The sequence below is a fragment of the Passer montanus genome, unplaced genomic scaffold (genome assembly GCF_014805655.1).
Source record: "Passer montanus isolate IOZ18808 unplaced genomic scaffold, ASM1480565v1 scaffold41, whole genome shotgun sequence".
Classification (NCBI taxonomy): Eukaryota; Metazoa; Chordata; class Aves; order Passeriformes; family Passeridae; genus Passer; species Passer montanus.
Genome location: NW_024368930.1, coordinates 3,061,505 through 3,077,669, shown reverse-complemented (window position 1 = coordinate 3,077,669; position 16,165 = coordinate 3,061,505). Strand labels below are relative to the sequence as shown.

The window sequence follows — 16,165 nt, the reverse complement described above, 5'->3', positions numbered from 1 at the left end:
TTTAGTTAATTTATGCAAAACACAATCAGCATTCAAACTGGGAGTTACCAAGCAGAAATGTATTGATAGAAAAGCAGAAATACTCTGCACAAATTGTGAAATATTAAAACAGGATTTCAAAGAGACTCCTAGAATTCACAATAACTCTAGGCCAAAGAAGATTCAGGAGGAAATTTTGTCAGTGTCAAACTCATGCAGAGGGGCAGAGGGGCTGTGATTTAGTCCCCAGCACTCAGGCCATGCCTCCATGTGCTGCTCTGCTGTGGCACAAGAGCTTGGAGCAGTAAGGAAAAATAGGAACAGCTTTTTCAGAAGAGTGATTAGCAGGGAGGATGATTGCTTCTGAGGGCTGGCTGTTAGGATCCATGGTGGGGAGAGGATGGGGAGGGAAGAGCAGGGAGGAGGTGGCAAAGGGCTGAGAGAAATGGAACTGCAGATGAACTGGGGCCTCTAGCATTGTCCACACATTCTCTGCCTTCATTTTCTGAGTTTGCAGTGTTGGGTTGTAGCCACCAGCTGTGCTCAAAGGCCAGCATGAGCTGTGCCTGAGGATCTGCTGACCAGTAAGGTTTAGGGAAGGAGGTGGTTTGCAGAGGGGAGCCAAAAGTTATTAATTTCCTACTCTGCTTCCAGCAGCCTGTTTAGGTTGGTTTGATGCCTAAGCCAGGCTGCAATTGAGGTTTGTGCTTTGGTTTCCCTTTAGGTTCCAGCTCTCTGTACACTGTTCTGTTTGCAGCATTTGCTTGACATGACTGTCTGGTGTGGGTTGCTGGTGTTTTTCTGGAATTCCTGTGTGTACAGGAGCTAATAAAGGAACTGTCAGCTCAGAAAGCCATAAATACAGTTCTAGTGGCTTGGGATAAGAAATGCAGAGATCCCTTGGCCAAGCCTCTTCCATGGAATTTCTGATGCTATTTCAATTCATTTGGTTTCCAAACAGTAGCCAAACAACCACTGGGGTCAAGCAGAAGTCAAGGTATAAAAATTCATGGCTCTGAGCCCCCTTACCTATGAGCTGCCATATGTTAGAGGAATGATCTAGACCATAGCAGTTGTCTTCTGTCCCCTGATGAGTGTTGGTATGCATAATTCAAACGTGTGCATGTGTTTGAATTCCAGCTTTTATTGATTGAATTGGGCTCTGATAATAAACAGTATAAATAAATCAGAAGGGAGTTAAAGCACTGATGTGCTGGGGGGTTGGAATTAAAATGAGTGCAGTGACCTCGAGCAGGATGTAATTTCAAAAGTGCCTGAAATGTGCTGATGACATAAAATAAGGCTGGGGAAGTTGGAGGGGCAGAGGAACAAAACAAACTCGTTCCAAATGATTTGGATTTATCAGGATTGCAGGCAGGTAAGTGGCTCATGCAGTTTATTGTAGGGATGTGTGAGGTAATGAGAGCAGGGACCAAAAGCAGAGTGAGAGTGATGTGGAATGTGGATCAGGGCTTGTGGGAGGGCAGGTGCAGAGCTTGTCATTGGTGTCAAACATGCAGGAATCCTCTCACACTGCTCTGGCAAAGCACAAACCGTGCAGAGGCTGAGATGTGAATCCAGCTTTTGATGTTCCAGCAAACATGAACTGAGCTGCCTAATGGCTCAGTCTGAAAATTTCAGACTAGAAAAATTAAAAATGCATTGTTTTGGACTGATGAGTGCCCTGACAGCCACAGGAAAGCAAAGAGAAATTGGTGACTCCTTCCAGCTGGCTAATCTAGAGGTGGATTCTGTGGTTTTGAAAGTACTTGTTTTCTTCTGGTTTTCTTTCCTTCTTTTTAGTCCTAATGTCTATTTTAATTTTTTTTAAATGTTTCATTTATCCCCTAAATTGTAAGCTTTGGATTTTTCTCAGTTGTGGCCAAGCAGCTTTTGAAACCAAATCAAAGGCAGAAACAATAAAAGGAGAGTTCTGTGTTGAATTCTGTCAATATCCTTGCAGCTTTTATTGTTCTGATAGAATCCATATTAATTGTCCCTGTTTAAAAGTGCTTTCTCTAACTTTACCTATATCTCTAAATCTCATAGTTACACTTATTTTTCACTGAAGAAATTAGATATTTGAAAATATAATTTTCCTGTCTTACCTTTTAATGCCCCAGTTTTACATATATACTGAAAGACTCCCAATAATCCATTATTTTCAATATCTTAATGCCTATCATTAAGGGCATATCAATAACAGAGACTTCTCTTTTCCTTTGTGCTCTCCATGCTGCATCCCATGAAATCTTTTATTGTCTGGAAGCCACAGTTTGAGTAAGACAGTGAAGAGCTACAGGGGAAACTGAACTGGGAAGGACAGGAGCTAAGGCAAGTCACAAATAATAACTTAATCTCCTACCCTGATCCTCGTGTCCTATCAGAATTAAATCAGGAGTGGTGAAAGAATCCTTGGGGAAGTAAGAGATGCACTTGGGATTTTTTCTTTTTGGAGTATCTTCAGGGGTTTGTGGCCTCTGATTGACTTGGTGCCCTTGCCTGGGATACTGGGAATGAGATGCTGGATGAGATCAGCTCTTCCCCCTTTGAGATGAGCTCTCCCCCACCCAGGTCTTGCTGTGATTTTGATGTTGTTGCAGTAATAAGGACAGAAGGATGCCCTCCTTGTGGTCTCCCTTGGCTCTCCACAGCAAGGATCAGTGTTGGCTACAATCTGCAGCCTCAGAGTTCTGTTGTCAGCTTGGGCTGTTGTCACACACTTAGCTAATACCCTCCAGTAATTTTATTTCTTATTCACATGCACACTTAATGTCCTTAGTCATTAGACTGAAAAATGTTAACCTTGTCATAGTTAGTGACTGGAAGCAGAAAAGTCCATTTAATTCTCAGGGGAATGAATTCTAATTTTCTGCTTGTCAGAAAGTGGCATTTTACATATTTTTCTCTTTTCTTCCCCACCAGTTTAGTGCTAAATTTAAATGTGTATGTCATAGGAATAGACCTTTAGTCAGTGCTAAACACCCCAAAAGCCTTGGCAGGGGTCCAATGTATGGAAGTCTTGACCAAGAGCTGCTGCTAAAGCTCATTTCAGGCCCTGCAGAGAATGGGGGGTGAGAATGAAAAGTTAAGAGAGAAGAGGTCAGCTCAGAGGGCACATTAACATTGCATGTCAGGATACATTTTTTCCCCAGCAAATATGGATGGATGAAAAGCAGCTCATCTGGAATAAAATGTCCAATGAAGAAATAAATTATGTTAATCAAGCAGACTAGTACTAATATTTGTCATTAAGATGTGACATCTTCTAATTAATGTCACAAATTAATGTGAGCCTTTAAAAACCATGCTGGTGGGAAGGGAAGTTGTCTGCAGATCCTGAGTTCCCTGATCTATGAAAAAGAAGAGCTTGTCTTGAAAAATAGATGGCATTTATGGCAAAGAGAAATAATCCTCCCACAGATTACAGCTGTTCTCTGCATTGTTATGCTGGTGGTCTTATCTCATCAGTGGATGTTTTATATGGTTCTTTTTATTTTATTTTTTGGATGCATTTTCATAAGGCTGTTCTGAGGAGGACATTGTGTACTGGGAGCTGGATGTATTTTGAGAAAGAGACACCACTACAAAGAACTCTGAGTTTAAATTGCAAAGATGGATGAAGTAAAAATGAGGGATGGTTATTTTGCTTTTCACAGATGGGAGCTGAAGCAGGGGAGGTGACTGTTGTGGCCAAAGTCACCCTGGGAGTCCGTGGAAGTGCATCCTGATCTTTGAAGTGCAGCTCCAGTATTTCACCATATATTGTCTTCTGTTCCCTTGCTGCTGAATGCGGGTTTGATATGCACATGTGTAATGAGCCAAGCATGTTCTGCATGTGTTTAGCCAAATTGTGACCTCAGGGACACGAGAGGAGTGCTCCCTGCTGTGGTTAGGAGAGCTTCCATGGCTGGGCTCGCCCAAGGACTGCAAAGCAGTGTTGGCATTTACTTTATGAAATTAAAGTTTGCTGTTTTAGCATCTGTGGGTTCTGGAGAGGCCTGCCAGGGCAGTGGGTGATGCTGCAGGGCTGATTGTGTCACCCCTTGCACTGTCTGAGCACCAGATGCTGATTAATGATTAGTGTGTAACAAATTAATAAATCAATACCACAGACAAACAAACATCCATTACAGGGGGCTCTCAAATCTCTCTCCCCTGGGGGAGAAGGGAGATCTGCAGGCATTGCATTCTTCACTAGACACAAATGCCTCTGGACTCTGTGCTATCCTGACACCTTGCAGAGGGAACGTACCCTTGAGATTAATTATATTCCATATATTCCATAGGTGGTTCAATATGTGCTGGAAAAATCCCTGGGCTTACTTTTGTGGTATGCAGATGTTCTTGCAGGGAAGGGTGAGTGGTCAGCACAGTCAAAGTGGGCTCAGGAGGAGCAAGTCCTGCCCTGAAGGGGTTTATCCACAGGGACTCATTCCAGAGAATACCTTTGAAGTCTGAAGATAAGATCTCGTTGCCCAAGCTTCCTCTGTAGCTTTGTGGAGAACAAGGGTCCTGTGTTGTATCATTTAAAGTCTGAATTTGGACTGAAGTCCTGAATGATGACCAGAGTTTAAAAGTAATGCATGTGGCATCAAACACCACTGACCTGAGCCTCTCTCAACCAAAATCAGGCAACAAATTGAGTTACTGTGTTGTCATCATTAGGCTGTCAAAAGCATAAAAACTTCTGTGCATCTGGCCTTGTTTTTCAGAAATAAAAAGCACTTAAAGTTGGTGTGATACATTATGGAATGCAGGTAATTAATGCCCTTGTAATGACCAAAGGGAGAATTCAGACAGAATTCAGATGTGGTTTCTGAATCTGTACAAACACCTACAAATCCAGAATGGGACACGGGAGTAAATAAATCCCTGATTGGCCTAACTGATTTTTCCATTCTTCTTGCATAAGAAGTGTGTGTGTATGTCTGTGCTATGCTTGGGGCATAATTTATGCATTGCAATAAATAACAAGTATATGTGTGCATAATTAGGAGGGACAATAAAGAAAAGCAGTTGATGAAATTGAATTATGCATAATAAAGCTGGAATTTTTCAGGGAAGGCTGTAGTCATCAGGAAAGAAAGTGAAGCTTGTTTGTTTTGTTAGTGTTGTGAGAGACCTGAACTGGGACTAGAGTTTTGTAAGACTTTGTGTTTTTATGTCTCACAGGGTTTGGGCAAGACCAGGTGAACAGACCAACATTTTGGAACCTGAGGTACAGGATAGACTGCAGTCTGCCCTTATGGGGACTGCTCAGGAGGCTTACCAGACAATGCTGTGTATTTATCTACTTTTCCACAGTAAAAATGTATAAATGATCATTACAGAGCCCTTCTTCAAAAGGGAAAGGTTTGGCTCACTAGGTTTGAAGAGCCATTCTCCTACTTGGATGCTTTTACACATCCATGACCACTCTGCATGTGCTTTATTCAGCTTCAAAACAAGTCCACCAACACTGCCAAACACACACATGAGATGAATGTAAAATACATTCCAAATAATTGCAGTATTTATGTAATTTGGTGTCTTGTGTCTTCCAGAAACCCTCAACAGCTGGTTAACCCCAGCAGGACCAGTGAGCTGAGAGGGGCACAGGGAGTGCCAGGGTCTGGCTGCCCAGCAGAGCCAGCCAGGTCCTGCTGCCAGGTGAGGGTGGATTAGCAGTGACTCCAACAGTGCAAATTAAAGGGAAACGGAAAGCAGATTTAGGCAATTCTTTCTCCTTTGTGAGTCATTTAAGTGTAGAATTCTGTGTCTATGCATGCAGGGCATTTTAATTGAGATTTTTTGAGTATGAAGAAGGTGGTTCCCTCTCAAGTTAAACAGCTCTGGCCCAAGGGGAAGGAGCAAGGCTCAAGCTGTCCATTGCTTGTGGCTATCCCAGTAAAATACTGATTTGCTCAGCACTCCTACTTTAAACAAGCAGAAGGGCAGACAAACATAGTGAGAAACCTGGTTTGGTCAAATCTATGGCAAGAGCTTTTCTCATTTACACAAAAGTAGCTGGAATTATTGTGGACACAGCTTCTGGGAGAACAAAAGCATCAGCAGTGCTCTTTGGGAACCAGATTATTGTCCAGTTTGCACTGCAGTGTGTTCCCTTTACCTGGCACCTGCCTCAAGACTTCCCAAAAATTGTAGGTTAAAGTGAATTATCCAACTGTAAATATTCAGGGCCCATCTCCTGGGGCAGAGTTCCCAGCAGCACCACTGCCCCACACTCTGCTGTCCTGTGCAGAAGCAGCAGAGCCAGCCTTGGCCTTAAGCAGCAAGGGCTGGTTTGCTGCCCCAGAGAGCTCCCCACTGCAGCCAGGTAGGAATGAGGTGGGGAGATCTCCATGTCCAACTGAACCCACAAACCTTGTCCCTCCACACTTCCTCACAAGCTGGTCAGCTGGATCTCGGCTTTTCCCCAGAGGCTGTAAATGTGTGGGGTTTGTTCATTAACCAGTGCAGCGCCGAGATGGAGCTGTAATGCACGTGATGGGAGCAGAGGGATCACACAGCTTTCGTGAAACAAAGGACAAGGCTGGGCTCTGGCAAGAGGAGCATCACGGCTGTTTATTTTTTCCAGACAGGGACTGGAGCTCACTGGGGGTTTTTGGGCTCTTGCTCCGTTTTTGTTTTGCTGCAGCTTTTAAGGATGGGAATGTTGTGTCTGACGCGTGTCAGAGGAGATTCACGAGCAGAGCCGCGCTCGTCTTGCTCCCCGGTGGGGAATAAAAGCACGGCCCGTCTCTCACTTCGGGAGGAGCAGGAGGGGCTGCGGGGAGTGAGAAGGCAGCGTGGGGCTCGGTGGGGCTGGAGCGGCCCCGGGGGCAGCGCTGGCAAAGCCGCGGACGGAGCTGTGCGTGCGGGCTGGGGGCGAGCGCTGCCCCGGCTCTCCGCATCCATCATCTTCTGGGGAAGCAGGCAGGAAAAGGGACTGAATAAAGAGCCCTTTGTCAAGGAAGCAGAGAAAATGGCCACTTCTACAGCCCTGTATTGGAACTCTAAATGATGCTGTTATTAGAGCTGTTAAAAAATTAAATTAACGAGAGTTGTGTCCACTTTTAATCCCAATCTGGTACCTGCAAATCTGGTACCCAGGGAAGCTGCTGTCACTGGAGCCACCAAACTGAAAGTGTGGGACTTATGGGGAGTGAAGATTCTTTGTTCTGTTTATTTCTTCATGGTTTCATCTGTTTTTGTGGTCTGCAGTTTTTTTTTTCTTTTTCTTTCTTTTTTTTTTTTTCAATATTTAGTGAATTTTAAGTTTATTTCACTTCTTTAGTGAGGCAGATAAAGCAGTGAGGGGGGAAATATGAGGAAAGGGGCTTAATTCAAGAGTCATGTCGGCCACATACACAACCTGTGACCACAAGGTGTCATTTCCATTAATATAAGCACATTATATTGACCCATCACTTCCAAATTTCAGCTAGATCTGCAGAGTGCAGCTCACCTAAAGCAGGACATATGAGGTTAACAGAATTGTTGTGTTTTAAAACTATTTTTCAATACCATTAGTCTTTCCTATGTATGACTGAGGAGCGATGTTTTGTTCACTTCCAACCCAATCAGTTTCACAGCACAAGAGCATCAATTTCCAGTACAGTTAAATTTATTCCAGTATGGTCCTGTGAAATGGCCTGACATGCTTTCAGCTAAATGACAATTTGATGGGATGTGAAAACCACAGGAGTCAGGAAGAAGGTAACAGTCTGTGAGCAGGCCTTATCTGTCTTGCTTCAGGGGGAACAAAACACAACACTGAGGAACCTAAAGCAAGGAGGGGCTGGGCTGGGCTTCACAGGGGAGCAGAGGTTGCTGCTCTGGTTGTCAGTGACTCTGTTAGACCAATGTTTCACTTTGCTGCCTTCTAGAGTGTGGAAGGAACCAAAAAGAATCCTTCACTAAAGGAGGAAAATGATATGTGTGAAAGGGGAGCCTTATGTCTCTGAAAACTACAATAATATAATCTACATCCTCTGGTTTGTAGGGAAACAATCTAAGAGCTGAAGTTACCTCGGGCTGACAGAGCAGCCAAGAGGATGAGCTGGAAACAGGAGTTTGTTGCTCAGGCTTAGGACTGCAGTGAGTGTCATTGGGATGTCACAGATGTCACTGCAGAGATGTCTCTGCAGAGCACTGAGTTTGTTCTCCAAGCACCTTTCAGGCACTGCATCACTTGTCTGTGCACAGCCCGTGGCTGCTTTTCACTTTGGTTCTTTCCAAATGTACAGCACCTCTTGTATGGTGATTGCAACCTCAGCAGTGCTGCTTACTCAGAATCACCAGCAACTATGATCTAATTTAAAAATGTTTATTCTCTGTAAGATGCATTTTAAATAAATACCAATCTTTTGACTCTGAGCTCCTGGTAAAGTGTCTTATATTAATGAAATTATAAATAGCAAGTGCCAGTTCTGTGCCAGTTCTGACAGCACAGAAAAGAACACATTGTGAAGCAAAACACCAGGTTTTTGTCCCCCAATTTTGTTGTTTGTCAAGTGAGTGCTTGTGAAAAAGATAATTTTGATTTAATTGTTCTTCAACTTAAATACAGCTACCATTGAAGCCTTTGCTGTTATTTCATCACACAGCCAGGAGAGCACTGCAGGGACACATCCTTGGTGGCAGATGTGGGGTGACCTGTTTCCACCTCTGCCTCTGGTGCCTGGCTACCAGATCCAGTAACATTTCTGTTCTGAAGGGCCATCCACAGCTCTGGAAAATGAGTCTGTTACCAAGTTTACCTGGAAACAAACTAAAGGCCAGATGGCTTCAGCTTTCTGAGAAAATTTTGTCAAGCAAGGAGCTCTCTGCAGCTCCCTGGGTTCACCAGAACGTTTGCAAAGGACCAAGTGAAATTTTGGTTGGAGCACCAAAGACATCTAAATACACTTACACCTTGTTCTCATGTTTTGGTTCTGCTCTGACTTGCACAGAAACACAGGTCTAACACTTTTACACAGAACTGAAATTGTTTAGACTTTTGTTGCACTTTTGAAGTGATTTAATTTCGTTTTGAATCATTTTCTGGTATATGCAGAGTTTACTGACACTGTCCTGACCTTAGAGACGTGTGATATTTTACAGTGTGCAGTGGCATTTATGTACCCAACCTGGCTCACATAAATAGGTTAATTTGCACTAATTAAAGGCCAGGTTTCCAACATAACACCTTTAGGATTCACAACTGGGGCAGATGACTGGGTAGTCCTTTGTCAGCTGCAAATCCACAACTTCTACAAAAATTTTTTCATGTAAATGTTAGAAGTGTTGGGAAAAAATAGATTTATAGTTTCACATAACACCAAAATTCTGAATACATGGGACAAATAACAACTGACAGATTTATGATAAAGAAATTACTTGAAATTTTAGATTATATTCTTTGCACATCCCAAATTAGTCTCTATCAAAGTATCTCCTGAAGTAAAGGTACCTTAAATGATAGAATGTACAATACAAACCCTTAATGTCAGGACAGAGTTAATATTGGAATAAGAGTCAGGAATGTCCAACTGTAGATGCTGCACAAAGAATTTATTTTGGTTTTCAAAATCAAACCATGGCTCATCTGGATTTGGATTTCACTTCATACAAACATCCACTGCGTATTTGGTGCTTTGATTCTTTAATATAACTCTTGAAAAGCCAGTGGAATTCCCCTTTTATTTGGCCTAAACTAAATGTAATTTAATTGCTACTAAATGACATATCAATCATTATTATACCTGTTTATATAAATCAGACAAGAATAAGATCTTATGACCTTAAAATAAACTGAAGAACCACATACCACATGACTAAAATAAGCAAGAGATACAAACCTGGCAATGACAAGAAAGCACTCTGAATTTAAATATTATTCTTACAATTATCTTGGTTGTCCAAAGAACAGTGTACACAGGTTATGGTTAGTAGCTAAACTACAATTTAAATTCAATTTCCAGAGCCTGATTCCAAGTTACTCTTTATTCTGGTTTTTAAGTAAAGTGTCTGAAGTTACTTCTGCTATGCATTCTCCTTCTTGGGTAATCTTTCCAAAGGATATGACTCACTTCTCCATTATTTGTAAAGAGTATGGAAAAAAGTAAAATATTATTATTTTGTGGGCATTTGGAAATGGATGTTAAAAAAAAAAAGGTGGGATGTTGATCATTGTGAGTCATTTCTTGGGAAGAAGGGAAGAACAAACACTGGCTGCTGCCTTACTGCTGTGGAAGCCAAGGACTTAGTGCTGACTCAAGCAGTAGATATTGATGGCTGCAGAACACAAGGAGATCTTGCAGCAGGGTTCAAGAGGAAAACCTTTCCCCTCTAAGTGATAAGGAGTTAGAGGGAGCTGCCTGTGTTCATTTCCTGGAGGCTCTTTTTTGCTTAAACAACCTTCTGGTTTGAACACCTTGGCCACTTAGAATTGTATCAGGCAAGCAGTTGCTGCAGCTCAGTGAGTCTCCTCCTGGGTTTCCAGAAATCCTGGCAGAAATCCTGGCAAACCTTCAGGTGCACCCTGAAGAGCAAGACTGAGCTCAGGGCACTGAGTTCACCCCAGTAACTCCCAGAGCCATCACTGCTGGCTCTGAGCATCTTTCCCTGCTTGGTGCAAATATTGCTGTACACAAATCTGCAGCAATAGAAATCCTTTGTGACCCATCTCCACACTGATCAACGAATGGAAAAGCTCTGCTTTGATACTAAAACTGATTTTCAAAGTGACTCTGGCTCACTGTGGCCATTGTGTACTTTATTTCTTTACTAGGAACTACTCACTTACTTTTGTGTGTAACTACACAAAATACCTGCAAAGCACACCCAACACAAAACCCAGAGTATTTTATTTTATGAGTAGAGGTTCTCATGGAGAAACAATTATAAAAATGTACTGTCACTCCAATTTCCAATGAATATTTTTATATTATAGTCTTATTAGTGATAATAAAAATAGTACGTGGTCTGTGATCTTTACCCGAGTTAATTCATCGTTATTTTTAAGTTACAAGCAGAAATTCTGAAGCAGAGTTAGCAGCCTGGATGCCACAGATTCAATGAAGTAAAATGAAAATGTTCACACTTCACCAAAATGATTGTGGGTTTTTACATAAATAGCAGAAATGCCCAACAGTCCACTCCAGGATATCTCCTTAGGAATGCAGATGCATCTTTGTGCCTCTTTATTTCATATGTCACCCAGAGGGCTCACATGGTCACTTCATGCTACAGACAGATCCTTTGCAGCTTTGGATTTGATAATCGTGTTCAAGTGCCAGTGCTGGAACACCTGATCTCCAGCCAATAAATCCCTGGGTCGTTTTTGGTACTGGAGGAGATGGAAGCACCTAAAATCAGAGTAACATGCAAAGCTGAATGATGAAAAGGTTTTTGGTTGAAGTTTCTGTCACCCAAATATTGGTTTTGTGCTGTAGTGTTCTAAAACCAACAATCAAGTAATTGTTTAGTAGTGTATGTTGGAATTATTTTTTCCAAGTTTGGTTCAATACTAAGGGCTTTAATTGCTTAACATTATTAGAATTTTTATTATTATTATTATTACGTATGGAAAAAGCTCAAGCAGAAGATAATCACCATAATCTTTAAAACCAATTAACTTCTGTAAACAGGAGAGATAATGTTTCCTCCTCGCTGTAATATATTTGGAAACAATGCAGCTATGGAATAATAATTTTAAATCCAAATGCCAAAGATGTTACTGACCAAGATGGCTTTTACATCAAGAACTACTTATTCATCCTACCTTCCTTCTACTTTAAAAGATGGGTTAGCAAGTTAATCTGCAACTAATCTAGCTAAAAAGGAAACAAAACAAAAGCCAACAGACTCTGTTCAGTGACTGCTGTGCTTACTTTGGCTGAATCATCTCAATTGGGCACGTTCTATCATTTCAGCATCTGGGGACTCAGCACAGAAATACACAGCAAGAGAACAATGTTTCAGTTCTCTTGCCAGAGTTGCTTCACTTTGTTCTTTGGCCAAGATTAGAAAATGTTTATGATATTTAGGTGGAGCAGTTCCTCAGAAAAGATAATTTTTATGGCCAAAAGTGCCACCCACTGAGCAGGATAATGAAGGAAATCATGTCCCACTTTCGGTCTGGGGGAGGGGACTGTGCAGGAGCTTTTATTAGTCTAACCTAGAGAGAACAGATTTGACTGCTACCACAAGGTAAATGTGCAGAAAGACAGCTCTGAAAGGATGTATGAAACTTCACTCTGAATATGTAAAGGGTGACCTAAATCACAGCCAGCCCTTCTCTTCCTCCCAGTTCTGAGGTGAAATGGAAGCTCTGTTCCAGCGTGCACCAGGCACTGATAACTCAGGATTTGTTCAAGCACCAGCACCCTCACAGGGCTGGGACTCCACTGGAACTGACACTGGGCTGAGGCTGGAGGTTTGGGGCAAAACTGAAGAGCAAGTAGCAGTAATGGCAGAAATTCTGCCATTTCATTGCTATACCTCAGCACTAGCTCTTCATTTTTATTTGAATTTAATCTCAGTGAAAGCTTTTACTACTTCCATACCTTATCTCCCCACCCTTGGAATCCTCTGAAAGAAAGCTACTTCAGCAAGTAAGAACTTCCCATCTCCTTTATTTCCCTAATCTTCTCTAAGTGGACTAACCTTCCTTTTCATTAGCATATTCTGCTTCCCCTTTTGTGGGTTCCTCTCCCAGTGTCACTGCTTTAGCTGCCTGTGGACTCACCCTGTTCACTGGTGATCCTGACACGCTGTATTTATAAATTAAACCATCAGGTCACATTCTACTCTCCAGCTGTTTGACAGCTTTGAGACTCTGAATATACATATAAATCATAGAAAACAAAATAATTATGACTTGGCTTATTAGAACTGGCACCCCAACAGCTTCTCATTAATTTGTGGTGCTGAAGAGGACAGTGGTATTGTCTCTGACAAAAAGCAGACTCTTAAATAAAGGTAGAAAAATTGCAACCATATCCAAAGGCCAATTCCTTGTCTTAAACAAATGCTTTTAAAGCATAGTTTGGCTTGCAAATGCAGTTTACTTTGACCTTTAGTTAAAGACTCCCCCTCTATAAGAACACTGGTTTTCAGAGCTTGTGTGGTTTTTTAAAACAGATGTTGCTGTATTGCAATTTTAAAATCTAATTTTCTAACCTTAATGTATTTTTCCACAGGTGTCACAGGTCGAACCTGCAGGTGATCTGGAAGCTGCAGCTTGGGCTTTGCAGCTTCTTTCTTTTCATCTCCAAGCAACTAAAAACAAAACATATTTAAAAACTGCACTCTTTATCTTTGGAAATATACTACAGTATGTGAAATCCACACCATTCCCCTCATTGTTGCTTATGAACTTCCTGTTCTTTCCACCTCAAGCAGGATTTCAGTGCTTTTAATTACTTATTTCAGTACTTTGGAAATTACTGGACTTTTTTTGTTTCAGAAGACACAAAAACTACATTTATAACTATGCAGGGGCTGCATCAATCCTGTTCTTTAGCAATGAAATACTGTGATTCCAATTGTAACATCGTGTGCTACTGTATTCTAGTATCTAAACATCACTGAGAAGAGACATCGCTCCAAATATTTTCATTTGTTGTAGATTCCCCCACTGACAATTTAATTAGCTGGAACCTTTTCCCCTAGATTTTTAAAATACCATATGGAGAGACAAAGGGGAAATATTTTCCTGTCAGTGTGCATCTAGTACTTGTTAGCACTATTAGGAGTCATGCTTCTCAAGAGAAATATATCAGAATATGCACAGCATATAAATTACCACTTGATGTATTTTATTCAAAAGAAAAACTGAATATTTGAACCATTTCAAAAGTAGTGCAGTTGCTACCTTGGATGCCAGTGTAGTAAAGCATACTCAGTACACTTCTAGTCTTCTGTGCTCTCATAATTTTGTGTCCAGATAAACTTGTGCTCGAGTACATTTCATGTGTTGTTTATATTATAAGCCATATTACATGCCATTCAATTTTACCTCTTCAAGAGGCGTTTTCAAAAATCCCCATTTCTCAGCCCATCTTTTTGCAGCATCTCTTTCGTTTTCAATACGATTTTTCCTGCAACCAACACAAAATATTCAAGATTACTTTGAAAACTTGAATTAAAAAAATCCACAACACACCAAGCCAACTACTGATGTCACAAAGCACAGCACTTTAGCTGGAACCTCTAAACTTCCATCTCAAAGCAGCACGTTCATATACAAATTATGATTATCTGACTCAGAGCTAATGGGAAAATACTTTCTAGAGGTTTGAAACACTGCATGTGAAGAAGTGAACACTGCATGCGAACACTGCGCTGCTTTTAAATTATGTTAAGAAGCGGAGGAGGTTGAAAAATAAGCACCAATGATGCTTTCAAATATACTTTCATTTACTGCACTGACTGACGAGATGCCCCGAGCCCACAGCCGGGCAGGAGGGGGGCACTGGAGCAGCTCTCAACCCGACTTTGGTACCAAGGCACGCTTCACCCAACTCTTTAAAAACATGAGGACTCTCCCAGCGCGGAGCTGCGGGCCGGGAGGGCAAGGCGGACGGCACGGCAGCAGAGCAGCGGTACTGCCGGGGCCGGGCGGGCTGTTACCAGTTGTTGTCCTTGGCTATGAAGTTGGTGGGCTCCATCGGGGCCGCGCCGCCTCAGCCCCGCCTGAGGGAGCACGATCGGCCGCGGCCCCTCGGGCGTTGCGGGGCAACGGCGCCGTGAGGGGCGGCAGCTCCTGTGGGCGGGCACAAGATGGCGGGAGCGTGTTCAGTGGAATGTGGGGAAGCGCCCTCACACCCCCCGAGGGGAAAAGGATCCCCTTCTCTCGGCCCTTTGGGAGCTCTCCGGTGGCACCACAGCCATGCCGCAGGGGGAAAAAGCAAAATAATTCCCGCTCGGTGTTCTGCCGAGGCCCCTCAGGCGGGCACAAGATGGCGGCGGGGGGAGCTCCTGTGGGCGGGCGGAAAGGGCGGGAACTCGTGTGGGCGGTGCAAGATGGCGGAGGGGCGGGGCCAAGGTAATGAGGGGGCGTGTCATAACGCTGTAATAAATTAATGTCGGGGTGTGTTTATATTATGTTTAAAGTGCAGGATTGCCTTCTCTTGTCTTTTGGAAGCTCTTAGGTGGCACCACAGCCATTTCTCAGGGGAAAAACAAGCAAAAAATTTGCGCTCCCTGCTTTCTTGAGGCCCCTCAGGAGGCCAGGGGAAGTGCGCGATAATTTTTTTGTTGCGTGCCTTTAAATGAAGGAAAACACATTTGGGTTAAGGTTGTGGAAAGCTTCTTTTTAACCTGCTGACCTGTTCTGGGTCGTCTTGCTACACATCAAAATTGTTTTTTGATAATTTCATTGGGAAACAACACCAGTCCCGTGATCCAGTGTTTGTCTGGTTTCTTTTTCTGATAAATGTCCTTTACGAGCTACACGCCTATGACAGAAATTCTGAGAAAGATCTCCACATACTTTATGGCTTCTATGTGAGAACCCAGAATATATATACAGTTATAATAGTTCATTGTGTCCCAAATATATTAATTTTTAAAGTAATTTTATTTTCTTGCATTTGCTGGATAAAATATTTCAACAATGAGTGGAGCCAGCTGGCTCTTTGCCCTCGTGGGTTTAAATGGTTCCCCAACCTCTTTCATGTTGTCTGGAAATTGACTTGTGTAAACACCCTGAAAATAGTTAATGGGACTTTCACACTACTGGGCACTTATTATCCTTATTAGAAAATACATGCAGAAGGGTTTTGACTTCAGCTGAGTGGTTTAGAGGCAGTGTGTTTGAATGTTTAATTATTAGACTTCTTTAAAAAAAAATCTGAAGCACCTAAAGCATTTAAATATTTGAGTACAAGAAGACTATATGCGTTTCTTAGTTATTTTAGAAGTACTAAGAATGTCTGTTTGTATAAGACGAGAATAAAAATGCCTTCTGTAGTTCTAAAATAGCAATTAATACTGCTCTTCTGAGTCTCTGAAAATCATTAAAGTATCAACAAATGGAATATTCCACTTGCACGCCATTTCTTGATTCTCTAATTGATAATTAGGCTCGCAATTAAATCAGCTGGGTCTCCTATCACACCCATAAATGCTTACTCATTGTCCTACTTAATTAACTCCTGCTGCTTTGTCACATTTATCTCAGGAGTTTTCTTATTGCTTTGATGCTTTCCTTGAA

The 16,165-nt window shown here is 42.1% G+C and overlaps 1 protein-coding gene across 1 annotated transcript; it reads right to left on the bottom strand.

The window, feature by feature from the left end:
- Positions 1-9,515: 9,515 nt before the first annotated feature.
- On the bottom strand, positions 9,516-14,919 carry CUNH20orf85 (chromosome unknown C20orf85 homolog). Its single transcript, XM_039719533.1, has 4 exons — positions 14,581-14,919; positions 13,967-14,048; positions 13,129-13,227; positions 9,516-11,312 (listed from the first exon to the last, which is right to left on the bottom strand). The coding sequence occupies exons 1-4, from the start codon at positions 14,616-14,618 to the stop codon at positions 11,181-11,183; spliced, it is 351 nt and encodes a 116-aa protein (XP_039575467.1). The 5' UTR covers positions 14,619-14,919; the 3' UTR covers positions 9,516-11,180.
- Positions 14,920-16,165: the final 1,246 nt, after the last annotated feature.